At 49.1% G+C, this 27,039-nt stretch overlaps 1 protein-coding gene and 1 long non-coding RNA gene across 6 annotated transcripts in view; one reads left to right on the forward strand and one right to left on the reverse strand.

The window, feature by feature from the left end:
• Positions 1-27,039, reverse strand: part of FHIP1A (FHF complex subunit HOOK interacting protein 1A) — a 312,856-nt gene that overhangs the window by 11,717 nt on the left and 274,100 nt on the right. For all 5 annotated transcript variants that reach the window (XM_027956239.3, XM_060400969.1, XM_042234932.2 and 2 more), the window contains 4 exons: positions 14,114-14,304; positions 11,267-12,397; positions 1,902-2,080; positions 1,285-1,423 (listed from right to left, as the gene is read on the reverse strand). In XM_027956239.3, the coding sequence (XP_027812040.2) occupies positions 1,285-1,423; positions 1,902-2,080; positions 11,267-12,397; positions 14,114-14,304 (1,640 nt within the window). The remainder of the gene's footprint in view (positions 1-1,284; positions 1,424-1,901; positions 2,081-11,266; positions 12,398-14,113; positions 14,305-27,039) is intronic.
• On the forward strand, positions 1,918-9,879 carry LOC132658031 (uncharacterized). Its single transcript, XR_009596982.1, has 2 exons — positions 1,918-7,156; positions 7,293-9,879. It is a non-coding gene; the product is annotated as an uncharacterized LOC132658031 (long non-coding RNA).

Raw genomic sequence — 27,039 nt, forward strand, 5'->3', positions numbered from 1 at the left:
ACTCAAGAGCATGTGGGATCACTGTATTTGGAGTCTTTTGTGGTGGTTTATTACGCACGAAAGCTAACCGGCACACCGCTCCTGCAGGGTGAGTCACGGCAGTGTGCCCCCTGCTCAGGAGGGACAAGCCAACAGGCTGACTGGCATGAGGCTAGCAGAGGCCACAGGGAACCTGCAGCCCACCTTCCCACAGACGGGGGCGCCCCTCCGTCCAAGACTGGCCACCTGCTCTTCTCCACAGCCCGTGCTTGAAGCTTCCCCCTCTGTTCACCAGTGGCACAGGGCCCCCTTTCTTTCAGAGTCTGTCTTGCAGTGTTCTAATCACCTTTCACACCCTGAGTTCTGCAGTCAGAAAGAACTCGAGGACAGAAGACAAACCTCCACTTGAGAGTCGAGGCCTAAGTCCCGTGAAGCCAAGTAACCAAGAACAGACAGCTACCCGGTGGCCAGGGCACGCCGGCAGAGGGCGGGGCCTTCCCAGCTTCCCTCGGTGGTGTAACACTGCTCTGAATTACATTCCTGCTTTGCACTCCACATCTTGTTTCCCATCACGTGCTTTAGCCTGGACCAACAGCCCTGCTCTCTCTCTTGTCCGCCAGCCACAGAGAAGCCTGACTTGTCTCAAGGGAGATGAACAGAAGCCGGCTCAGTAACAGAGACAGCTGTTGTCAAATCTGTGTGACCAGAGCTTAACCAAGGCTGGGCAGCCCTTTCCCCAGGCCCAGTGGCCAGCAGGGGTCCTCGGGTTCCTGGGCCACCTGATTGGCCAGCCCTCCAGAGCCCGTGGAAAGGCATCTTGGAAGGTTTAGGCGCACATGAACTTTACTTCTCTCGCTCCAGATGAACGGTTTTCACCTTCTGGAGCCCTGAAGCACATTTATTTGGGGCTCAAAAGTCTCTGAAAACATAATAAAATGGATGCCCTCCTTGGGGTAGGACTGACCAGACAATGGGCACATAAGGCTTCTTTCTGGCCCACATGTGCCAAGTCATTTATTCTAGAAACAGTTCCCACATCAGTCCTGCCGGGAACGACCCTAGGTTAGGAACACAAATGCCTTGCTAGACCCTCCAAAGTGGGACCAGGCTGCATATGGGTGGAGCAGCCCTTCCCTTTGGTTTAAGGACACTAAAGGTGAAAATGGAAATCTTTTCTCAGATTTTTTTTTTTTTTTTGAGATGCTTTTAGCATCCAGGAGCTGGTGCAGCACCCAGGACCCCAAGTCAGAAAGCTGGGGGAACAGGAGCCGCTGACAGGGAGGGACAGGGAAGGACCCCGCTGACCTTTGGTGGGTGCCTCCGGGCTCGGATCGGAGAGGTCCACGCGGAAGAGCAGGTATTGCTGGGCTTGTATGAGGAGGCCAGGGAAGTCTCTCTCCACGGAGGCAAACTGTTCAATCTTATTCTTCACTGACGCGAGGACCTGTCAAAACCAGCACTAATGACGCTAATACTTCAGCACGGAGTTCTGCTCTGCATCATCGGGACATCTGTCAGGCACAGCCCCCCCCACTGCAGGAACGACGGGGTTTTAACTGCCTGGGTGTTCTGGGGGGATGGTGCTCTCCAAACATCAAATCAAACAAGCTTCGAATCTTCAGTTTGTCTGCGATAATCCATACAACCAGCGTGAAAGGACTGGGCTGGAGAGCAAATGACAACAGGGAAGAGGGGCAGGACTAGGGGCAGGGCCGGGGCCTTGCCTCAGCCGCCCCTCTGCCTCCGCAGCAAGTGTGCACAGGCACGCAGGGCGGGGGCGGGGCCTGTGCATCAGCCACGCCTCTGGCAGCAGGTGTGCGCGGGGCGGGGCGGGGCGGGGGCGGGGCCTGTGCATCAGCCACGCCTCTGGCAGCAGGTGTGCGCAGGGCAGGGGCACGGCGGTACCCGGGGCCAGGCAGTACCTGGTACAAGGAGCGCACACTGGGCTGGAAGACCATGTTGGTGTTGAGCAGGAAGGAGCGCAGGAGGGGCTGCGGGTAGCTGGCCAGCTGTGTGATGATGCCAATGAGCAGCAAGTTCACGTGCAGCGAGTTCTCCAGCATGTTTTCCAGCTTGGACAAGACGACGCTGATGAACGGGCCTGCGGAAGGACATGAGGCTCAGGGCCGGCTGAGCGCAGGGGCCGCCTCTCCTGAAGACCAAGGAGTCAGGGGGACCACCACGGGGCCACTGGAGGCAAATCCAGTTCAGACAAGTGCGGCTGAGGTCACCAGGTGGCCTGGTGCCAAACCACGAGGCATACCACCGCCACGAGAACAAAGCAGAAACCCGTGCTTTGGGAGCTAGTATTGTGACTCTGTGAGCAGTTTTAACGCTTGGAAAATTATCGTGGACCTTAGAAAAAATGACCAGTGATTTAATTTTTAAAACCAAAATGTACTTTTCATACTATTTCTGTATCTCTTGGGGCTGCCAATGCTTTACAACATGGCACTCTTCACTCCCTGATGGTGCCCGCTATAGCCAACAATGCCAAGACTGTAGCCCACCAGGCTCCTCTGTCCATGAAATTCTCCAGGCAAGAATACTGGAGCGGGTTGCCATTCCCTTATGCAGTGGATCTTGCCCACCCAGGGATCCAACCCATTTCTCCTGTGTCTCCTGCATTACAGGCAGATTCTCCACCCTCTGAGCCACCAGAGAAGCCCCCATGCTATAGCGTATCACCCAATCAGCGGCCACCAAAAGTTTAAGTAACGAAGTCTTCCTGTTGTTACAAACTATGCTTACCAACAGCAGCATTGAGAAGGGGGGGCTGTCCATCCCCCACAAGCACCAGAGAAAGACTTGCCAATATCACTATATGGAAGGACCGATGGACCAGACTCTGCACTCCCAAGGCAGAGGGCCCAGGTTCTATCCCTGGTCAGGGAACTAGATCCCTCCTACCATAATTAAGACCCAGCACAGCCAAATAAATATTTTTAAAAAAATAAGAGAAAATGAGAGGTGAAGGAGGCCTTGGCTATAATTTTAGAGCCACACCTTAAAGTTGTGGAGGAGAGGGACTCAGGGCTCAGTTTGGGAAACTGGAGTCTGGTGTGTCCAAGTTTCCTTAAACAAAAAATTCCCTGAGACTGTAAAAGCAGTTTAAAAAAGAAAAAAAGACAAAAAGAAGCTTCAACTAACTTGGGTCACTAGAAAAATAAGATGCTTTTCATTTGAGTTGATTGAAGACAAGGAGAATCCAGAAAACAAATCTGGCATTAATAAAATTACTTAAAGATGTTTTCCATTTCACCATAAAAGTGGTCCATTAAGGAAAACCAAGGAGAATCTTCTACTTCCCCCAGTGGAGCTACTGAGGATGCCTCTAAACCATGGCATGTTTTTGACAAAAGCACATAACCCCCGATGAATAAACATGCCTTGTGAACATTTCACCAACATTAATATGGGTTTAATGCTGGGAGGGATTGGGGTCAGGAGGAAAAGAGGACGGCAGAGGATGAGATGGCTGGATGGCATCACTGACTCGATGGACGTGGGTTTGGGTGAACTCCAGGAGTTGGTAATGGACAGGGAGGCCTGGCATGCTGTGATTCATGGGGTCACAAAGAGTCGGACACGACTGAGCGGCTGAACTGAACTGAACAAAAACATACTCCATCACAAGATGCTTCATTCAGAAGCCTCGGTAGTGGGAGAGGGTAAACCTTTGTAAGAAGGCAGCCACTGTCTGTGAAAAACGAAAAGCAAACCTAAGCCTCTTCCCCACGCGGGCAATTAACAGAGTCCTGGCAATTGTCGTTTCTGCCACTGTAAACACAGATGCTGTCTCTAAGGCACCCAGAGCCCAGGAGAGACACCTTGCATCTGGGTGTCAAGACTGGCCCCAACTTCCCCTTCCCTGGGAGGGGGCAGAGCTCCTGGGTCACTTTTCATGACACAGGGAGGTCAATGAATTCTTCTAATAGAGAGCCCCTGCTTACAAAACAAAGCTGGGAGAGATTGCCAAACACATTCAGAAACTCTGGATTGCAACACCACTATGACAGCATCTTGCTGGGGTTCCACCAAGAACCCCCAAAATGTCACCAGCAGCTCTACTTAATTCTAGTCCTCCAGGCACATCTGCCAGGGGAAGGCTACTGTCCTCACTCCCCAACCCCGACCTGGGCTCACACCCACCCCGACCCCGCTCCCCTGCAGTCCCTGGGACTCAGCAGCTCTTTCCTTCCAAAGGAACAGAGACAGGTGACTCGGGTGACACTTGGGTGGGAAGAGTCTCCTATAAAACACATCTCCTTGGACTCCCCTGGTGGTGCGGTCAATAGGAATCCACACGCCACAAATAAACGTGCCTTATAAAGGTTTCACCAACATTAATACGAGTTTAACAAGACATGCTCCACCACAAGATGCTTGCTTCAGGAGCCTTGGTAGTGGAGGAGGGTAAACCCAGGGCTCGCGTGTTCGAGCCTTGGTCCAGGAAGATCCTACTCGCTACAGGGCAGCAGCCTGTGCTCTAGAGCTGCGGAGCCACCAGACAGGCGGCAACTGCTGGAGCCCGCGTGCCTAGAGCGCAGGCTGCGAAACGGGAGAGACCGCCGCCCCACAACAAAGAGGAGCCCCTGCTCACTGCAACGAAGACCCAGTGTGGCCAGAAATAAAGGAGTTAACAAACATCTCCTTAACGAGGGCCCTCAACCTCCCGGCCATCCTACAAACCTAAAAGCCGCACGGTCCAGCGCTACTGTCACGGAGGACCCCAGCCTGCCACCTCGCCTGGGAGAGTCCGCGTCATCACTGTCTCACTTGGACAACAGAGCATCAGGCCAGGTCAGCAGACTGTCATTATAATCCACTAACCCCATTAACTACAGCTTCTTAGGCACATGCAATAAGAAGCATATATTAAATCCTTTCAAGTTCCTGTTTGATTCTAGCACTTTAAAAAAACCCCTGAGTGCAATGGAGGAGGAAGGAGAAATGGGCAAGCAGCTGAAAATGAGAAAACTCGGTTACAGTTCAGAAAGCCACTGGGAATGTGGGAATGGGCCACTGTGGGTATCTTTTCCCCTTCTAGGAGACAGATTAACTTCACACCCATAAAATACTGAATGTTCAGAACAACAAATGATACGTCATTCCCTTCTCTCCCCTCAGGCCCTCTTCCCCTGCTTCAGTGACCCCCTCCCTGATCGGTGCTTCCTAACTCCAAGAGCCGCCACCCTCATTCTGAGCCTCAGCTCCGCTGACTCCCCTGGGAACCACCTCCCAGACGCAGACCGTCACCTCCACCTCCCCTGCCAGCACTGCCTGAGGTCAGGCTCCTCACTTGTCTGGTGTTCAACAACAGTTTTTCTATTTTAATAAAGATTAAAATGATTTAAAATTTTTCTTCTTCCAAGAGTACAGGGGTATAAAATAAAGAGCAGGTCTCCTGCCAGAGGCAACTCCTGTTAACAGATCCAAGCGCATTCTTCCAGCAATGTTTCATGTATATAATAAACTATAATAATTGAGTTAACATTAAAAACACGAACCACTTACTATGTCCCAGGCAGTGTTCAATACTCTTCATGTACTGACTTACTTAAATATTCACAACAACCCTACAAAGCGTGTGTATTGTTGAGTTGGCCAAAAAAGTTCACCTGGGTTTTTCCGTAAGATGTGACCCAATCGAACTTTTTGGCCAACCCAACAGTTATCCCCAGGCTGGAGTCCACGTGGTCGCAAGACTTGGACACAACTTAGCAGCTAAACCACCACCACCAACGACGATGCAGAATGTCACGCGCACAGTGAGTAAACGGAGTCTCCATTTTCACTCAGGCCATGTTTCCAGCGTCGATACTCGGAACCAACACTGTCCTGCTTCCCAGGGTGAGAGCATGTGTGTGTGTGTCTGTGTGTGTCTACCTCCTGGTGCTTTTTTAAAATAAATGGTAAATGACAATACTGTCTACACGCTGTTCAGCCTCTCGTCTTTGCGCCGCAGTGTCTCCCCCAGAGGCTACGCCGTATCACCACGCGCAGAGCCATCCTGTCCACTCGCAAGACATCCGGTTGCCATGGGTGCAACGTGAGCAAAACAGCCCCTACTGGCGGACGCTTGGGCGACTGCTACTGTGAGTGACGCTGCAGAGAGCATCTCTGTGCACGCCGCTCGGCCCATCGTGTGACCACAGCTGTGCAGACGCTGCTGGAAACGCTATCACTCCTGCATTCTGAATCCAGATACAACGACAAGCCTCTTAGCTGGATCTTCCTGGCACCAGCCTCTCCTCACTCCAGCGCTCTCTCCACAGTCTTCAAGACTGGCCTTTCCAAACAGGAATCTGGTCACATCACTCACCCACTCTGACGGGGAGTCTTCAGGGCCTGGAGCACAAGCCCCCACTCCTCAGCGTGGCCTGAGGGCTGAGTCAGCATACCCCAGGCTTGCGGCTCCCTCTCTACTCCCGAGATCCAGGCCTTGTCACCCCCCGTGTGGTGGCAGGCTCCTTCTCCTCACCTGCCGCTTCCCCTGCCTGACTGTTGTTCTCAGCTGCTTGTACCCAGAGGCTTCTCTTCTCTATGGGCCCCCTCTGTGAAGCCTTTCCCACTCCCTGCACTGGACCCCCATAGGATTCGGATACTATGACTAATAATCCATTTCTCATGAACAGCGTACACTTCTTTGTTGATGTCTCCTCTGAAAGTCTACAAATCCCTTCGTTTCTGCATCCTTAGCACAGAGTATCAGGGGATTGATAAAAGATTGCTGAATGCATGAATAAATAAAATAAATTAGATGAATGAAATGGAATGCTTTGATTTAGCTGAGTAGTAAATTCATTTCTACAGAAATCAGGATTCCATGGAGAGTGCATGGTAAGTCACTGCAGTCATGTCCGACTTTTTATGACCCCATGGACTGTATAGCTCTCCAGTCCCTTCTGCCCATGGGATTCTCCAGGCAAGAACACTGGCGTGAGTTGCCATTTCCTCCTCCAGATCTTCCCAACCCAGGGGTTGAACCTGTATCACCTGCGGCTCCGTATTGCAGGCAGATTCTTTACCACTGAGCCACCAGGGAAGCAAGCCCTCCATGGAGAGAGGGGAGTTAAACCAAACGCTGCAGAGAAGCCTCAGAAGTTTGGACATGACAACGTTCACATGCACGGAGAGAGGAAAGCAGCTGAACAAGGTTCAAAGGAGGGAATAGGTGAGGTTTTAGTTAAAATTACCTATATGTATCCAAATCACAGATTATGGTTTGCTGATTTTCAGGTGTACCATATTCAAAATATTGATGTTATTTAATATGTGATGTATTCGTTTTTTTTTGTTTTTGTCCTAAGCTAACTGTGTGGATCACAAAAAACTGTGGGAAATTCTTCAAGAGATGGGACTACCAGACCACCTCACCTGCCTCCTGAGAAACCTATATGCAGCTCAAGAAGCAACAGTTAGAACCAGACGTGGAACAATGGACTGGTTCAAAATTGAGAAAGGAGTATGCCAAGGCTGTATAGTGTCACCCTGCTTATTTAACTTCTATGCAGAGTACAACATGTGAAATGTCAGGCTAGATGAAGCACAAGTTGGAATCAAGATTATTGGGAGAAATATCAATAATCAGATATGCAGATGACACCACCATTATGGCAGAAAGCAAAGAGGAATTAAACAGCCTCGTGATGAAAGTGAAAGAGGAGAGTGAAAAAGCTGGCTTAAAACTCAACATTTAAAAAACTAACATCATGGCATCCGGTCCCATCACTTCATGGCAGAGAGATGGAGAAACAGTGGAAACAGTGGCAGACTTTATTTTCTTGGGCTCCAAAATCACTGCAGTCAATGACTACAGCCATGAAATCAAAAGACGCTTGCTCCCTGGAAGAAAAGCTATGACACCCTAGATAATATGTTAAAAAGCAGAGACACTATTTTACCGACAAAGGTTCATCTAGTCAAAGCTATGGTTTTTTCAGTAGTCATGTATGGATGTAAAAGTTGGACCATACAGAAGGCTGAGCACTGAAGAATTGATGCTTTCTAACTATGGTGCTGGAAGAGACTCTTGAGAGTCCCTTGGACTGCAAGGAGATCAAACCAGTCAATCCTAAAGGAAATCAGTACTCAGTATTCACTGGAAGGACTAATATTGAAGCTGAAACTCCAATACTTTGGCCATCTGACTCAAACAGCCCACTCACTGGAAAAGACCCTGATGCTGGGAAAGATTGAAGGCAGGAGGAGAAGGGGATAACAGAGGACGAGATGGTTGGCTGGCATCACTGACTTAATGAACGTGAGTTTGAGCAAGCTCCAGGAGATGGTGAAGGACAGGGAAGCCTGGTGTGTTACAATCCACAGGGCTGCAAAGAGTTGGACACGACTGAGCGGCAGAACAACAATACTTTGTTTCGTCAATTTACTTAGTGCCCAGAGATGAAGCTCCTTCGTCAGAAGGCTAGTATTCTAAAGAGCAGTCTTCACTAGCAGTGGATAGTCCTGCTGTCCTGGAGAACACAGCAGGCAAATTGGAAGTGCTGCTGAACGAGAGCAGACGGGGTACCCGGAGGGCAGAGCTGGTGTTAGCTCTGTCCTTTCTCCCACCAAACTCCGCCTCACCCTCAGTGGGTCAGGGCCCTCATGCCCCACCCCTCCCCTCATCAACTGGGAAAAGCCAGATTATCTAATCCTTTTTACTTATGATTGACTGATTGAATTTTAATTAAAACCCATTTACACTGAAATGTTATCTCAGCTAGAAATGCAAACCTTTTAATTGTGCAATTAAAAGCCCTCTCCCTGTTTCAGTAAATTTTCAGCCATCAGTAAATAGATGAAGAAATGTTGGAGGAGGTGGAAGAGCGTGCTGAGATCACGTCAGCCAACCTGGCTGGACCCGAAGATGCTATGACTTCATGTAATTTGGGTGATCCAAGCAGGCGGGAAGGGAGCGTGGTCCTTCCCCACCAAGCTGTCCCCTCCTGGCCGGGGAAGGACAAGCCTCGAGGCTGCTGGGGGCTGCCTGTGGCTACAGTGATGACACAGCCCACCCTCCACCCCCAGGATCACATTCAGTTGTCCCAGGGTTAGGACACCAAGGCCACGTGGCTAAAGTGCCAGAGTCAGGAGTCCCCAGAGGCCTGACTCCAAGGCCGGTCTGTCCCTCTGGAATGCTGGCTCCTTCAGGACCCTCTCCTCTAACTGAACACCTTTCAGGGGTCCCACCACAGCTGCCCCCAGGCCTGAGGAACCTCCCACTGTGCTGGTTCCCTCTAGGCCACGATTCCCAGATTCAGACTGCAGGAGCAGGACCCTGTGGGGCCTTCCCAGGACAGACCTCCCCATGCCTCCTGCCTGCCTCTTGTCTGCAGAGAAACTTTAGCCAGAGAAAAACATAGTCAGAAAACTGCAAAAGCAAAGGAAAACAGCCACGCAAGACAAAATAAAAACACTTTATCTGTTAAACAAAATCAAGGACCTTTAGTTCCTCTTCAAAGGCTGCAGACAATATTCTGAGCGATGTCCTGTGAGCTGTTCTGCAGATGTTTTGCAGCTGTTTTACAAACCCCAACCAGATAGGAGAAGTTAACCACATGATGACCAGACTCTGGCCATGACCTAAGCTGCCACAGTTCTGAGAACTGGCCTCAGAGTAACAGGAACAAACCAGCCCTGGAACTGAAGATTAACTGTACTGAAAACAGCCAGGATGATGCTGGTCAGACTGCTGAGAGACTAAGTTCAAGACGACTGTCAGAGCTGACAGCGCCCGTTCTGCACGCAGCGCCCCCCCCACCTGTGCACACCCGAAGCTCCCCTTTAAAAGCTCCTGCCCCCCGATCAGCAGTGCGGAGTTGGCTTTTGGACATGAGTCCACCTTCTCCCCAGTTGCCAGCCTCCTGAATAAAGCAGTCTTTCTTTTCCTACCAACACGTGTCTCTCAAGAATTAGCTTTCAACCAGTGAGCAACCAAATCTGACTTTGGTAATAATTTTACTTGGCTTATAATTTACTAATAATAATTCTGCCGTAACTCCTCGCCTCAAGCCACTTACCTGATACTCTAGCCTGGCCCTTTGCCTCTTCCATGATTTCTACCCCGTTAGGGGTGTATCACTGGAACACACCCATTCTTTCATTAGAGTGATGCATTTATGTGGATCTCCTCTACTCATGTTTGGATGAAGATTTTGTGATAAACTGAAATGAGTTCCCAGGCATGACTAACTCCAATGGCCTGTGCTGTCTGTATACAGCCACACTGATTCAAGGGGTATTCTGAGCACCTACTGTACGCCCTGACCACTGCTCAGGACTAGACATAGTGCAGAGACCAAGCCAACAACTGCGCTCTCATGAAGGAAATCGGAACTGGTTTTTAAAACAATTAACATATAAAACATATAAAAACAAATGCTAAGGAGAAAAACAAGTTAAGACTAGAGGAGGAGAAGGGGATAACAGAGGAGGATATGGCAGGATGGCATCACTGACTCAATGGACATGAGTTTGAGCAAGCTCCAGGAGACGGTGAAGGACAGGGCAGCCTGGCGTGCAGCAGGCCATGGGGTAGCAAAGAGGCAGGCACAACTGAGTGACTGAACACCAAAGAAGAAATGAGCCTATTAAATAATGAGACTTGACTTCTTGTGAGGTTTAGTGAGTCTTCTGGGGGAAGAACTGATGCTTTTGAACTGTGGTGTGGAGAAGACTCTTGAAAGTCCCTTGGACTGCAAGAAGATCCAACCAGTCCATCCTAAAGGAGATCAGTCTTGGGTGTTCTTAGGAAGGAATGATGCTAAAGCTGAAACTCCAATACTTTGGCCACCTCATGCAAAGAGTTGACTCATTGGAAAAGACTGATGCTGGGAGGGATTGGGGGCAGGAGGAGAAGGGGACGACAGAGGATGAGATGTCTGGACGGCATCACGGACTCGACGGATGTGAGTGTGAGTGAACTCTGGGAGTTGGTGATGGACAGGGAGGCCTGGCGTTCTGCGATTCATGGGGTTGCGAAGAGTCGGACATGACTGAGCTACTGAACTGAACTGAATTGGCTTCTCAAGAGAAGTTACTCAATGGCAAAATATAACCTCTAATTTGCTTGGGGGGGGTGGGCGGGGAAAAAGACAATCATTGCAAGATGATAAAATAAGGTAAACATGAAACCACCCCTCCCTGCTCCTTACAAAAATACTTCCACCCCTCTGGTAGGTGAACTGATAATGCTCCTTACCTGCACCTACCTCACTCCTCTGATGCAATACGTACAAGTACTTTCAAAAGCAGAAACCACAAAGCAATCTGAGGGCGTCACCTGTGAACGGGGTGCTCTGCGTCCTTGCAGGACGGTGACTGGCAAAGGTGGCATCATCTCGCGCTCCGAACGGGGGTGGCGGGGTCTCTGGGGGGGGAGCCTCGGCTATGAAAGAGTCAAAGTCGTCGTCGTCCTCCTCCGGGTCCTTCTTCCCCTCATCTTCCTCTCCCCCTTGGCTCTCGTCTCCCTCCCCCTCTGGCTCCTTTGTGACCAGCAACGCATCTGGTGAGGAGAGATCCCGCTCCATCAGGCCCTCAGTGCTGGAACCCAGCTCTTTAATGATCTGGTCGTACTGGGCCATGAAGTCTTCACCCTCGGGGACCGCCGCTGTCGGCTGGGCACTGGGCTCCGCCTCAGGGCTGGGGGCTGCTGACTCGGGGGCTGGTTCTGGGGAGGCCTCAGGCTCGTTGGCTGGTGCTGGGTCCCTGGATGCACTGTGAAGCACGGCCAGATCATCCCTGCTATGTTCCTCCTCCGAATCCGTCTCAGGCTCAGGGCCAGGCAGGGGGCCATTGTTCAGGGGGGCACCCTGGACCTGGATCTGGGCTGGGGGACTCACAGAGTCCTCCTGTGAACCACACGCATCTTCAGCATCCTTCTCAGCACACAGCCTGTACACCATCACATCGTCCTGGAAGTCAGACTCCTCGATGTAGGCCCCTTTGAAGAGCAGGATGGCATTCTTCTTCATCTCCTGGATGTGTTTAGGAGGGTCCACGGGGGCCGGGGGACTGGCGTTCTCAGCATCCTCATACGGCCCGGGGGAGCCCCCGCCAGTCCCCGAGGAGATCCCGGTGTCATAGCTGTCGTCCCACTCCAGCTCCGTGTGGCTCTTTTCCTTCCTGGGAGCCAGTGGGGGCCCGGTCGTCCCGGGGACCTGCTGCGGAAGCCGAAGCACAGGGGAGGTGGTGCCAGGGGCCCTCTCCTCCGGCGGGCCCAGGCAGAATGCCTCGGGGTCGGGGGAGTCTCCATCGTACAGGGCGGACCACACGCGGCAGTCCCGCATGCAGCGGAGGATGTTGGAGTGGGCCTCCCAGAGGTACTGCAGGTAGCTGATGTCCAGGGCTTTGCCGTACTCCACGATGCAGGCCGACGGCGGGAAGGCCTCGGGCAGCGGCTGCTCTGTGGGCCCTGCCCCAGGAGACACACGAGTCAGAATGGGTGCAGCCCTGCGGGGCCCGCCGAGACCCTGTCCCCCCAGCCACTGTGGCTCTAAAGATTTCTGACCATGATTCTCCAAGAACGAAAAATGGTTACAGTTTTAGGCAGAAAAAATAAAACCAGAAACTCAACCCTCAGAGAAGATACAAAACCAATCTGGCCATCACCAGCGGAAGTCTGTTACTAGGTGTCAGCCTTTAGAGACATGTGAGCCAGTGATGGCGGCCTCTCAAGCTGTTGGGAGGATTAAGTGAAGCAGTATTTCCAACACAGCACCTGCCATAGAGCAGGTAATAATTAAAAAGACTGGTTTGACTCTAAAGTAGAAAGCCTATAGAATCCGTGAACTTGGAAAACAGATTCCCTCTAGAAAACCCTGGGTTTTTTAAGAAGCCTGTTAATTCATTCTGCCATCCTGAGAATTACTGGAAGTTTTATGTTCCAAGTAGTGTCTTGCGATAAATTTTCATATTCACTATTAAAATAGCCCCTTTAACCTAAGAATGATACACTGACTACCTTTGATGTTAAAAGCTCTCAACCATGTAACTGAAATAGCTATGCAAACATCTGCATTGAAGTTTACATTTCCTTTAGGGAAAAAATGGACTCAGACAAGGGCAAACACAAATTCTACCGTTTCTTAAAACGTCTACCAGCCGGCAGGCGCTTTATCAGTGCTGTCAAATTTAATCCTCACAAGCCTAAGTGAAGACACTGTTTTCTCCATTTACAGATGAAGAAATTGAGGCTCAGAGACAAAGATCACCCAAGAGCCAGTGGCAGAGCCACAGGTCAAGCCACAAGTCCAGTCCCTGCCTCCCCAAGTCAAGGTCATCTCACGCCAACCTCTCTCCTTACTTCGTTCAGCCTCTCCATTATCTAAAATAAGGGCTAACTACCTTAGCTATAGCCGACTCCAACCCCCAGCCCCGTGTTGTTTTAAAAAGACGTGCGAATACAACACATCTCATACTTGTACACTGAGGTTGCTGCTAGAAAGCCTAGTGAAAACTGAGGTCTGGGGACACTGACTGGGTGAGAGCTGGGCACGTCAGTGAATACTTACTACAACTGTAAGAAGCAGAAAAGGACCCCTAGCTAGTCAGTCATAAAAGAAGCAGGACTCACTGCAGCATTCCCTGTCTACAAGGAGAGATGGAATCTGGTACCCTTTCCTTTATAAAGATTATCACTAGAGAGGGCTGCCTGGCAGGCTGGGACCCCGGACCCTGTGCTTCAGTGCTTACACCTGGACATGCATCTCCTCCTCCCCTCCAGCGACAGAATACAAAGAAGCTATAAGGAACTAAAAATAACTACCTACATGCACAGATGGGGCAAATTACGGAAAACAGCACACAAAAAGGCCAGAACTGAACCGCCACTCCCGCGGCGCCAGAAGCAAAAGCAGGGCACTGAGCCTGATCCCAGCGCACAGCACCACCAAGGGGGTCGGCAGCCCACCTAAGCCACCCCTCTGACCCCATCTATCGGTCCACCCCCACCCTCACCCTGTTTAAGGAACCAGCTTGGCCCCCGGCTTGGGAGCAAGCAAGGGCATCTGTTTCTTGTTCTTGGGCTGCAGCAAGAGGCCCGGGAAAGCCCTGCCTGAATTCCTCCCCTGGCCTCTTGTCAATTTCTATCGCTTAAAGGGTCAGGGATGCAGGTCGGCAACACCCCTACCTGGGCTATCATGCGTGCACTTTGACCAGAGAATATAATCCCTCTCCTGGTTTCCAAGTGTCAGGGTGATCCCGCTGGAGCAACAGACGGGGGTCAGGGCGAGCAGCTTGGCCGCAGACACAGAATAACAGTCTCTCTCCTTCACAGCCCACCTCTGACTCAGCATCATGTGATTGCAAGGGATCAGATACCTGGAAGACAAAAAGGGCTGCGTTCAGTGTCTGCAGGTCCACTCCCGTGATCAGGGGGGGCTCATCCTTTCTGCAGCTTCACTCCCGCCCCCGGGGCTCACTCCTAGCTTCAAGCTTGTCAAAGGCTGCTTTTTTCTGACAGCAGATCTAAGGGCCTTCACGGTTTAACATCCCCAAACTTCCCCTCTTAATGGCTGTGCTGCCCCTCTGCGCCTCGGGCCTTTGCCTCAGCTGTAATCTCTCTCTGCAGCATGCTTCCCCCGCCCCTGCCAGACACCAGACGTCCTGCAAACTCCAACTTCAGTGTCACTTTCTCCAGGAGGGCATCCGGGCTTCCCATTCCAAGCTGGAGACACCCTGTCCCTCCACTGCGCTCACGGCCCTCTGCTAAGGCGCTGCTGTCAGAACCACAACTGTTCCGGTGTCTGCCTTCTCAACAGGATGTGCTACCAGAGAACCGCCTCCTTCAGGAGCTCTGCCTCATGAGCCCGTGGGCAGTGCTCAGAGTGGGCGCCGGACGACAGCAGCTGCATGGAAAGGCAAAGACCTATCAGGGTGCCAGCCTCCTCTCCTGTTCTCCCGTAGGGCCATGAGAATATCTTGTGCCACAGTGTTCTGGCAGCAGTTCCGAAGGGGCTGTATGTAAGGGTGGGGGGTGTCCCCACACCACCAAGCAAGCAGTGCTCCAGGCTGAAGGTGTCCTTTGGTTCAACTCAAGTCTGGCACTGTCTACTCGGAGGTGGCAGTGGAGCCCATGGGCTGAGGGTTTGGTCCTACGAGACTTCCCAACACACACACACACTTCAGATGCCAGTCACAAGCCCAGGCTGTCACCTGTGCTCCTGCAGCTCCAACAACCACCTCTTGGTTTGATCAATTTGCTAGAGAAGTGCACAGAACTCAGAGGCTTTTTTTTTTTTTGTAACTTATTAATTTTATATTGGAGCATAGCCAGTTAACAATCTTGTGACAGTTTCCAGTGGACAGCAAAGGGACTCAGCCAGATATATGCACGTGTCCATTCTCCCCCAGTTCCCCTCCCATCCAGGCTGCTACGTAACACTGAGCACAGTGCCCTGCGCTATACAGTAGGTCCTGGCTGGTTCAGTTCAGTTCAGTTCAGTCGCTCAGTCATGTCCAACTCTCTGCGACCCCATGAACTGCAGCACGCCAGGCCTCCCTGTCCATCACCAACTCCCAGAGTCCACCCAAACTCATGTCCATTGAGTCAGTGATGCCATCCAACCATCTCGTCCTCTGTCGTCCCCTTCTCCTCCTGCCCACAATCCCTCCCAGCATCAGGGTCTTTTCAAATGAATCAGCTCTTCGCATGAGGTGGCCAAAGTATTGGAGTTTCAGCCTCAACATCAGTCCTTCCAATGAACCCCAGGACTGATCTCCTTTAGGATAGACCCACTTAAAATACATCAGTGTGTACCTGTCCATCCCAAACTCCCTAACTATTCCCCTCACCACCTAAGTTTCTTCTCTAAATCTGTGAGTCTGTTTCTGTTTTGTAAATAAAGAACTCAGAGACACATTACTTACTAGGTCACTAGTTTGTTAGGAAAGGATGTAACTCAGGAACAGTCGGAGGGAGAGATGCAGGGGGGCAGCGGTGGGGGAGGCTATGGAGGTTCCGTGTCATCTCCCGGCCCCTCTCTCCCAGCACCTCCACCAATGGGAGGCTCTCCAAACCCAGCGGTTGTGGGGCTTTATGGAGGTTTCATTACGGTCATGGCTAATTGAATCACTGACCATTCGCACTTAATTCAACCTTCTCCTCTCCCCGGATATCAGGGGCTCAGAAGGAAAAGGACAAAGACCAAACATGTATTTCTTCTCATGAACCACAACATCACAGTGGCCAAGGGCTCAGCATGGAGCTCTGGGCCCCGGTTCCACCACTTCTGGGGAGTGGGCGACAAAGCATCCCAGGACCATCACACGGCCGGAGACAAGAAAATGTGGGCAGTCGTTTCTGACACACTCGGCGCACGCTGGCAGGCTGCGAGGCTGGAATCAAGTGCATTTCGGTGGCTTCCTTTCCTAACAGGGAGAAAGATCACGCTGTTTGTAGAAACAAAGATGGAACAAACCGGATGGAAGCCTCACGGCCAGAGCCAAGTGCCCCAGGTTTGTGCGGGAGCCAATTCCAGAGACCCCGAGCCCTGAGGCAGACAACTGCAATCTTCAATAAACCTGCATGGTTTTGTTTCTGTATTTAGCTTTCAAGAGAGAGGCAGTACAGAGGAAAACAAGGATGATTAAGGATTCAGAGGAAAAGATAAAAGTACAACTTCCAGGGTATGTCCCGAGGCCAGTAAACATTGAGCTGTCTCCCACGGCTCCTGCGGATCCACAAGAGGAAAACGTACGTTTGCATTAATGACTGACCTGCTGCCAGTGCCTGAGTCAAGGAGGAAAAGAGATTTCATTCTCTTCATAGCACACGCTATGAAGACACTTCGGTCTTTACAACACGGTATGGAACGACAAGCTTGCCGCTGAACCTTCAGTTCTCAGAAAATAAATCAAGGACTTCCCTGGTGCTCCAGTGGTTCCCAATGCAGGGGCCCTGGATTCGTCCTTTGGTCAGAAAACTAAATCCCACATGCCACAGGCAATCAAGTAAGTAACATAAATACAAATAAAGATACATACATAAATCCTTAACTTGTGCTAAGTCACTTCAGCCATGTCTGACTCTTTGTGACCCTATGGACTGTAGCCAGGCCTGCCTGTGGGATTCCCCAGGCAAGAATACTGGAGTGGGTTACCCTGCCCTCCTCCAGGGGACCTTCCCAACCCAGAGATCGAACCCGGGTCTCTTCTGTTCCCTACACTGGCAGGTGGGTTCTTCACCTCTAGTGCTGCCACCTTTAATCAGTAAACCAAATTATGCCTCACTCAACCCAAACCTTAGCTAGACTGCCAAGTAAGGGAGACGCAGTCTCCCCTCCCCACACTCACAGGCACGCAACACACAGAGACATCTGAGCCTAAACCCGCATCGCTAAGATCCAGACGCACCCCGCGTGCCTGACGCAGCAGTATCTACCTGCAAGTGCAGGAGCGTGGAGCTCAGAGGCCCAAGAGCAAACAGGGGACGGGAGAGGCAGTGCGGGAAACGGGCCCATCTGTCCTCCTCCTTAGCCCAGCCTTGGGGATGTGTGCCTGAGTCCTGCTGGAGAGGAAACAGATCCTACAGGCAGAAAATGAAAGAGCTCTTTTCATGAGGATCTCGGTGAGAGGAGACACTCTGTGGACCAAGAGTGATGCAAAGGAGAGAAGCCTTCTTCTGGCCCCAGGGACACACAGGGAGGCCGTGCTGGTCCAACCCTCATGCCCTCCATCGCCCCCGAGCCCTCTCGGGAGCAGGGACACGGCAGGGACCGAGGGAGGCAGCACCGATCAAGGGCTCAGCGGAGACGCTCCTGGGGCAACTGCACTGGGGCACAGGCTTGCGCGGGAGCCCGTGGGAGACCCCACCCGTGGGCTCCCACAGAACTGATAGCTGATGCTTCACAGGGGGCCATGGTCTTAGACAACGGGCAGGGGGGCGGGCAAGAGCCAGGAAAACCTGTCCTGTGGTTGCTGATGCGAACTCTTCTGCCGACACAGGCGAGAGAGGCCCGGGGAAATTCACATTATACAGAATTTATATTGTATCCTTATTCTCATCATTAATTATTTAAAAAACAACCTGCTTCGATGCTTTTATATACTGCAGGAACTTGATGACTGCTTACAGCTCAAACCAAGCATATTTCATGATTTAAGTTGATATATATACATAGATTTCTACTCTTTATTTGAAGAAGTAAAAGAAAAAAAAATAGACCAGTGGATCAAACCTAATAGAGCTATTTATCAAATATCACTGGTGGGTAGCTTGGAATTATATTAGGATAAATAGTGACTGGGAATTTGCAACTTTGCAAATACACACTTTCAGTAGAAACTAAGAACTTTCTTCTGAGTAAATCAAATAAAGGGATGCCCCAGTGGTTGAAGGAGAGGGTTCTATACAATTAGAAATTGGAGAGTCAACCCAAATGAAGAACACCCCCACACTTACAGCAGGACTTCCACTACTGTGCTTCTATAATGAAGGACCACCCCAGAGAGAAGCGTGGGGGGAGCACACACTAACCCCCGCCTGCCCTCAGTTACAGAGAGAGACTAGAAACAGAGTGGGGTCAGATGCTCCCCAAACATCGCCCGTCAGGATTAAGTGGCTGATGACTGCAGGAAGATCACTTAGGAAACTTCGTACAGATGTCTGGCATCAAACTATCTTTTCATTTCAACTCTATTTGCCTGAGGTGGGATTTTATTTAAGTTCAGGAAGCAGTAAATATTACAGAATCGGAAACCAACACATGGCTCTAGAGGCTCAGGTTACTCAAAGCCATCCCAATACAGCAGGAAAAAAACTATTTCCTACACTGTCCTCCCTTTTTTCATTATCTCCCTAGCCCTCCGCAACCCTGGGTCCATGTTCTGCGTTACTGGATATCACTCGTTAAAATAAATCATCATCACTTCTGAAACAATTCACTGACAACCGATCAATAACAGAGCATGCACACTGCCTGCTGCTACACTGCCAATAAAAACAAACAAAGCAGTCGGGTATGATGAAGGAAGCAAGACGCTTCTCAGGAGATGACGACCACCTCAGTATGCACCAGCGGGCAAGAATCTTAACAGCAACGTGAGTGAATTTCAAAAAGCTCCTCTGGTTTTCTAAGATGTTTTGGCCGGATTTCTCCTGTTCACCGTACCCTTAGGTTGGCTTCTCTTCCCCGCTCCTCCAGAAACCTAATGCTCACATAAGATGGGAATGTTCCTGAAGTGAACAGACAGCTTCTCTTTGAGCAAATAGTTTCTACCTGAACACAAAAGGTGATGTAGTTCATAAACCTGACCAAGGACCAGCACTTGTGAAAGAAAAACCCCAACCAGAATATTCAGAAATGCCATTCAGGGTATTAAGCAATCCAGTGGTGCCTAAGCTGGGAAGTGTCACGAACACGGGGGGATGGGGGTAGGGTGGGGGGGGTGCATGTAACCTGTCAGGCGACTGCCGGTCAGCAGCCCCTGCCTGCCTTTGGCCCATCACAGGTCACATCCTGCGAGGTGGACAATTTCTCTTACATTTTCTGTGGCCCTAAATAGCCTCTCTAGGGGTACCTTATTCCAACTTACTACTCTGATATCTTGGTAAAGAAAAAAAAAAATCAGTTACAAACGGATTATCACTTTGAAATGTCAATAATTAAGAGTGTTTGAGTTGCAACAAAAATTGATGTAGTTTTATCGTGTAACAAATAACTCACTAAAAGGAGTCACATAACCGTCACTGCTCTCTGCTGCCTCTCAGATCTACAAGTTTGTCGTGCACGTTCAAATGACTACAGCAGCAACAACAAAAACGGACAGTTTATAAATATATCTTTTAGGTCCCTTAACGTTTAAATGGCTAGAAAAATAAGGATCTTTTAATTGCCTTTGCTTTTGGTACAGATTCTAAGTCAGAAAAGACACTGTTCTCATTACAGTAAGCCCCTCGTTATCTGCAGGAGATACATTCCAAGACCCCCAGTGATACCTGAAACAGCGGACAGTACTGAACCCTATAAATACTGTGCTTCTTTCTATACATGCAAACCTATGATAAAGTTTAGTTTCTAGATAAGGCTCAGGAAGAGAGTAACACCACCAGCTAGTAATAGCTATTTCCCCCAACTTCAGAAAAGTTTTAGTGTTGGAAAATGGACAGATATGATAACATCAATATTTTAATTTACAAAATGGTACTGCAGAATGACAAAAAAATCATATCCAGCTCATTTATCTAGGGGTAATATGGTCTAGCCTACTCAGTTTCACCCTAGAATACACAGCGCAGTAGCTCACGGATCCGTTTTTGGAGTATCCAGTAGTAAAACATAGCAACTATAACCGTGTACTGTAATGAAAGTTATGAGAATGCAGTGTCTCTCCAAGCGTCTTCCTGTGCTGTACTCCCCCCTCCTGCGAGGATATGAGACGACAAAACGCCTCCACGATGGCATGAAGTGAGCTGAACAATGTCAGGCTCGTGACGCAGGCTCAGGCTGTCACTGACCTTCCGACATAACACAAACGATGAACGTGTACTTAAGGTGATCCTGGATCGCTGAGCCATGAAGACGTTGACGGCTGGATATCAGGGGTTAGACTCTGTCGGTAACTGGGGATCCTGGGAGGGGAGGCCTGAGATTCCATCACACCTACTCAGAACAGCACACAATTTAAAACCTATGAGCCGCTTATTTCCACTTAAGTTTTCACTTAATATTAAGTTTCCACTTAATATTTCTGAACCACAGTTGACCATAGGTAACTGCAACGTTGGAAAACAGAACCAAAGATGAGAGGGACTCAGTTCAGTTCAGTTGCTCAGTTGTGTCCAACTCTTGGCAACCCCATGGACTGCAGCCCGCCAGGCCTCCCCGTCCATCACCAACTCCCTAAGCTTGCTCAAACTCATGTCCTTTGAGACAGTGATGCCATCCAACTGCCTCATCCTCTGTCATTCCCTTCTCCTGCCTTCAATCTTTCCCAGCATGAGGGTCTTTTCCAATGAGTCAGCTCTTCACATCAGGTGGCCAAAGTATTGGAGTTTCAGCTTCAGCATCAGTTCTTCCAATTCAGGACTGATTTCCTTTAGGATTAACTGGTTTGATCTTCTTGCAGTTCAAGACTCTCAAAGAGCCTTCTCCAATACCACAGTTCAAAAGCATCAATTCTTCGGCACTCAGCTTTCTTTATGGGCCAACTCTCACATCCATACATGACTTAGCTTTGACTAGATGGACCTAACTGGATACACACCTTATCATTGCACCTTATCATTCCAGCCACCACTGTTCACAGCCTTGTTCTCACAAATGTAAATCTCCTTATCTCTTTCTGCTGCAAACTTAGTAGTAACTTCTTCAATCGCATTAATTCTCTCTTAATCTGTATCTTAAATGTTATCTACACTAAACACTCAGTTTTTCATTTCAATAATTATAGTTTCCACTTCTAAAAGCCCCAGCTGGTTCTTTAAATCTGCCTGTTATTTCTACTTGATTGCCAACATGCCATTTCCAGGGAACTTCCAGTCACTGGGAATCTGCTTCCAGTGCAGGGCACTCGGGTGTGAGCAGCGGCTGCGCTTTGCTGGAGCAGCTGAGAAGAGATACCCCACACCCAAGGTAAGAGAAACCCAAGTAAGATGGTAGGTGTTGCAAGAGGGCATCAGAGGGCAGACACACTGAAACCATACTCACAGAAAACTAATCAATCTAATCACACTAGGACCACAGCCTTGTCTAACTCAATGAAACTAAGGCATGCCTGCGGGGCAACCCAAGATGGGCGGGTCATGGTGGAGAGGTCTGACAGAATGTGGTCCACTGGAGAAGGGAATGGCAAACCACTGGAGAAGGGAATGGCAAACAACTTCAGTATTCTTGCCTTGAGAACCCCATGAACAGTATGAAAAGGCAAAATGATAGGATACTGAAAGAGGAACTCCCCAGGTCAGTAGGTGCCCAATATGCTACTGGAGATCAGTGGAGAAATAACTCCAGAAAGAATGAAGGGATGGAGCCAAAGCAAAAACAATACCCAGCTTCGGATGTGACTGGTGATAGAAGCAAGGTCCGATGCTGTAGAGAGCAATATTGCATGCTACTGCTGCTAAGTCACTTCAGTCGTGTCTGATTCTGTGCGACCCCATAGACGGCAGCCCACCAGGCTCCCCAATCCCTGGGATTCTCCAGGCAAGAACACTGGAGTGGGTTGCCATTTTCCTTCTCCAACGCATGAAAGTGAAGAGGAACCTGGAATGTCAGGTCCATGAATCAAGGCAAATTGGAAGTGGTCAAACAGGAGATGGAAAGAGTGAATATCGACATTCTAGGAATCAGCAAACTAAAAGGGACTGCAATAGGTGAATTTAACTCAGATGACCATTATATCTACTACTGCAGGCAGGAATCCCTCAGAAGAAATGGAGTAGCCATCATGGTCAACAAGACTCCAAAATGCAGTACTTGGATGCAATCTAAAAAACGACAGAATGATCTCTGTTCGTTTCCAAGACAAACCATTCAATATCACAGTAATCCAAGTCTATGCCCCAATCAGTAACACTGAAGAAGCTGAAGTTGAACGGTTCTATGAAGACCTATAAGACCTTGTAGAACTAACACCCAAAAAAGATGTCCTTTTCCTTATAGGGGACTGGAATGCAAAAGTAGGAAGTCAAGAAACACCTGGAGTAACAGGCAAATTTGGCCTTGGAATGCAGAATGAAGCAGGGCAAAGACTAATAGAGTTTTGCCAAGAAAATGCACTGGTCATAGCAAACACCCTCTTCCAACAGCACAAGAGAAGACTCTACTCATGGACATCACCAGATGGTCAACACCGAAACCAGATTGATTATATTCTTCACAGCCAAAGATGGAGAAGCTCTATACAGTCAACAAAAATAAGACCAGGAGCTGACTGTGGCTCAGATCATGAACTCCTTATTGCCAAATTCAGACTTAAACTGAAGAAGGAAAACCGCTAGACCATTCAGGTATGACCTAAATCAAATCCCTTATGATTATACAGTGGAATGAGAAATAGATTTAAGGGCCTAGATCTGATAGATAGAGTGCCTGATGAACTATGGAATGAGGTTCATGACATTGTACAGGAGACAGGGATCAAGATCATCCCCATGGAAAAGAAATGCAAAAAAGCAAAATGGCTGTCTGGGGAGGCCTTACAAATAGCTGTGAGAAGAAGACAGGCGAAAAGGAAGGATATAAGCATCTGAATGCAGAGTTCCAGAGAATAGCAAGAAGAGATAAGAAAGCCTTCTTCAGCGATCAATGCAAAGAAATAGAGGAAAAGAACAGAATGGGAAAGACTAAAGATCTCTTTAAGAAAATTAGAGATACCAAGAGAACAATTTCATGCAAAGATGGGCTCGATAAAGGACAGAAATGGTATGGACCTAACAGAAGCAGAAGACATTAAGAAGAGGTGGCAAGAATACTCAGAACTGTACAAAAAAGATCTTCATGACCCAGATAATCACAATGGTGTGATCACTCACCTAGAGCCAGACATCCTGGAATGTGAAGTCAAGTGGGCCTTGGAAAGCATTGCTACGAACAAACCTAGTGGAGGTGATGGAATTCCAGTGGAGCTGTTTCAAATCCTGAAAGATGATGCTGTGAAAATGCTGCACTCAATATGCCAGCAAATTTGGAAAACTCAGCAGTGGCTACAGGACTGGAAAAGGTCAGTTTTCATTCCAATCCCAAAGAAAGGCAGTGCCAAAGAATGCTCAAACTACCGCACAATTGCACTCATCTCACAAACTAGTAAAGTAATGCTCAAAATTCTCCAAGCCAGGCTTCAGCAATACGTGAACCGTGAACTTCCTGATGTTCAAGCTGGTTTTAGAAAAGGCAGAGGAACCAGAGATCAAACTGCCAACATCCGCTGGATCATCGAAAAAGCAAGAGAGTTCCAGAAAAACATCTATTTCTGTGTTATTAACTATGCCAAAGCCTGTGACTGTGTGAATCACAATAAACTGTGTAAAATTCTAAGAGTTGGGAATACCAGACGACCTGACCCGCCTTTTGAGAAATCTGTATGCAAGTCAGGAAGCAACAGTTAGAACTGGACATGGAACAACAGACTGGTTCCAAGTAGGAAAAGGAGTACGTCAAGGCTGTATATTGTCACCCTGCCTATTTAACTTCTATGCAGAGTACATCATGAGAAACGCTGGCCTGGAAGAAGCACAAGCGGGAATCAAGATTGCAGGGAGAAATACCAATAACCTCAGATATGCAGATGACACCACCCTTATGGCAGAAAGTGAAGAGGAACTAAAAAGCCTCCTGATGAAAGTGAAAGTGGAGAATGTAAAAGGTGGCTTAAAGCTCAACATTCAGAAAACGAAGATCATGGCATCCGGTCCCATCACTTCATGGGAAATAGATGGGGAAACAGTGGAAACAGTGTCAGACTTTATTTTGGGGGGCTCCAAAATCACTGCAGATGGTGACTGCAGCCATGAAATTAAAAGACACTTACTCCTTGGAAGAAAAGTTATGACCAACCTAGATAGCATGTTGAAAAGCAGAGACAGTATTTTGCTGACTAAGGTCCGTCTAGTCAAGGCTATGGTTTTTCCTGTGGTTACGTATGGATGTGAGAGTTGGACTGTGAAGAAGGCTGAGCACCAAAGAATTGATGCTTTTGAACTGTGGTGCTGGAGAAGACTCTTGAGAGTCCCTTGGACTGCAAGGAGATCCAACCAGTCCATTCTGAAGGAGATGAGCCCTGGGATTTCTTTGGAAGGAATGATGCTGAAGCTGAAACTCCAGTACTTTGGCCACCTCATGTGAAGAGTTGACTCATTGGAAAAGACTCTGATGCTGGGAGGGATTGAAGGCAGGAGGAGAAGGGGATGACAGAGGATGAGATGCTTGGATGGCATCACGGACTCGATGGACACGAGTCTGAGTGAACTCCGGGAGTTGGTGATGCACAGGGAGGCCTGGCGTGCTGCAGTTCATGGGGTCGCAAAGAGTCGGACACGACTGAGCGACTGAACTGAATTGAAAGGAACTAAGATCCCACATGCTGCAGGGCAGCTGAGCCTGTGTGCCACAGCTAAGACTCAATGCAGCCAAATAAATAAAGATAAATTTCTTAAAAAAAAATGTTTTTAGTTTAACAGAAAATAATAAGTATTGGCAAGGATGTGGAGCAGCCAGGACCCTGTGCACTGTCAGTGGGCTTATAAAATGTGCAGCTACTGTAGAAAAAAAAAATTTAACAGAATGGTCCAGCAGCTTCACTTCTGGATATCTACACAAAAAAAGCGAAAGCAGGGTTTTGAAGAGACATAGCTGTATATCTATGGCCAGCAGTGTTATTCATTACAGCTAAAATGGCAAGCAATCCAAAACGTCCAGTGACAGATAAATGAGTAGACAAAATGTGGTAGAAATGATGGTGTATTAGTTGGTCTTCAAAAGGAAGGAAATTCTGACACCTGCTACAAAATGAAAGACTCTTGAAGACACCGTGCTAAGTGAAGTGAATCAGGCACAAACAGACAACTACTACATGAGTCCACTTGCGTGAGGCTCCCAGAAGAGGCAAACGCAGAGCCGCAGAATGCAGGCCAGGGGCTGCCCTGGGCTGGGGCGTGGGTGGGGGCAGGGAGTGAGGATTTAAGGGGCACAGAAGGGGTTTTCTTTGTGAGGTGAGAACAGTTCTGGCGATGGATGGTGGCAATGGCTGCACAATAGAGTGAATGCCCACCACTGAACTGTGTGGTTAGGGTCTGTGCATTTGACTCAGTTCAGCTGCTTGGTCGTGTCCGACTCTTTGCGACCCCATGGACTGCAGCAGGCCAGGCCTCCCTGTCCATCACCAACTCCCGGAGTTCACTCAAACTCATGTCCATTGAGTCAGTGATGCCATCCAACCATCTCATCCTCTGTCGTCCCCTTCTCCTGCCCCCAATCCTTCACAGCATCAGGGTCTTTTCCAATGAGTCAGCTCTTTGCATCAGGTGGCCAAAGTACTGGAATTTCAGCTTCAACATCAGACCTTCCAATGAACACCCAGGACTGATCTCCTTTAGGATGGACTGGTTGGATCTCCTTGCAGTCCAAGGGACTCTCAAGAGTCTTCTCCAACACCACAGTTCAAAAGCATCAATTCTTCAGCACTCAGCCTTCTTTATAGTCCAACTCTCACATGCATACATGACCACTGGAAAAACCATAGCTTTGACTAGACGGACCTTTGTTGGCAAAGTAACGTCTTTGCTTTCATAGCTTTTCTTCCAAGGAGCAAGAGTCTTTTAATTTCATGGCGGCAGTCACCATCTGCAGTGATTTTGGAGCCCCAGAAAATAAAGTCTCTCACTGTTTCCATTGTTTCCCCATCTATCTGCCAAGAAGTGATGGGACCAGATGCCATGATCTTAGTTTTTTGAATGTTGAGTGTATTTTACTACAATTGAAAATACTTGTTCTGCCTGAAATTATCACAACATTGTTAATCAGCTATACTCTAATACAAAAAATAAAAAGTTTAAAAAAAATCAGAAAAAGTACTTGTTAAATGGGGATTGGCGGGGGGAGGTGGATCAGCCGCTCGGGTGACAAAGATAGGAAGCAGAGGTTTCCTGCTGTCTACCCCGTGCTGACCTCTACATCTGTCCCCAACTCGTTCTTCTCAGATTCCCCAGGCAACGTGGCAGAATCAGAAATACAGAAAGTAGAAAATAAAGGGCAACTACTATTATATTCTCATCATCCTCCTCAATAAGGAAACAAAGAAACTCGGGCTGGGAGCGCTGGGGCCAGAGGCCACACCCAGCGCTTTCCCATGACTCCATTCAGCACCTGCAACCGCGCACTCTCCTGGGCAACAACAGGCCCTTACTCACCACGGAAATGCCAAGCACTGCCTTGGACGCGCATTCCAATCACGAGCTGATTCCTTCACCTTCATAAGGCACAGATCTGGCTCTCACAAGAAGCTTTGACGAATACGACCTCTGGGGACAGTTTTTACCACAAGCACCGCCCTATGAGTAGACAACGCCATTGGACAGAAGCGTCCGCCCCCTGGGCTCAGCCTCCCCCGGTGACCAGG

The sequence above is a fragment of the Ovis aries genome, chromosome 17 (genome assembly GCF_016772045.2).
Source record: "Ovis aries strain OAR_USU_Benz2616 breed Rambouillet chromosome 17, ARS-UI_Ramb_v3.0, whole genome shotgun sequence".
In the NCBI taxonomy this organism is placed as follows: domain Eukaryota; kingdom Metazoa; phylum Chordata; class Mammalia; order Artiodactyla; family Bovidae; genus Ovis; species Ovis aries.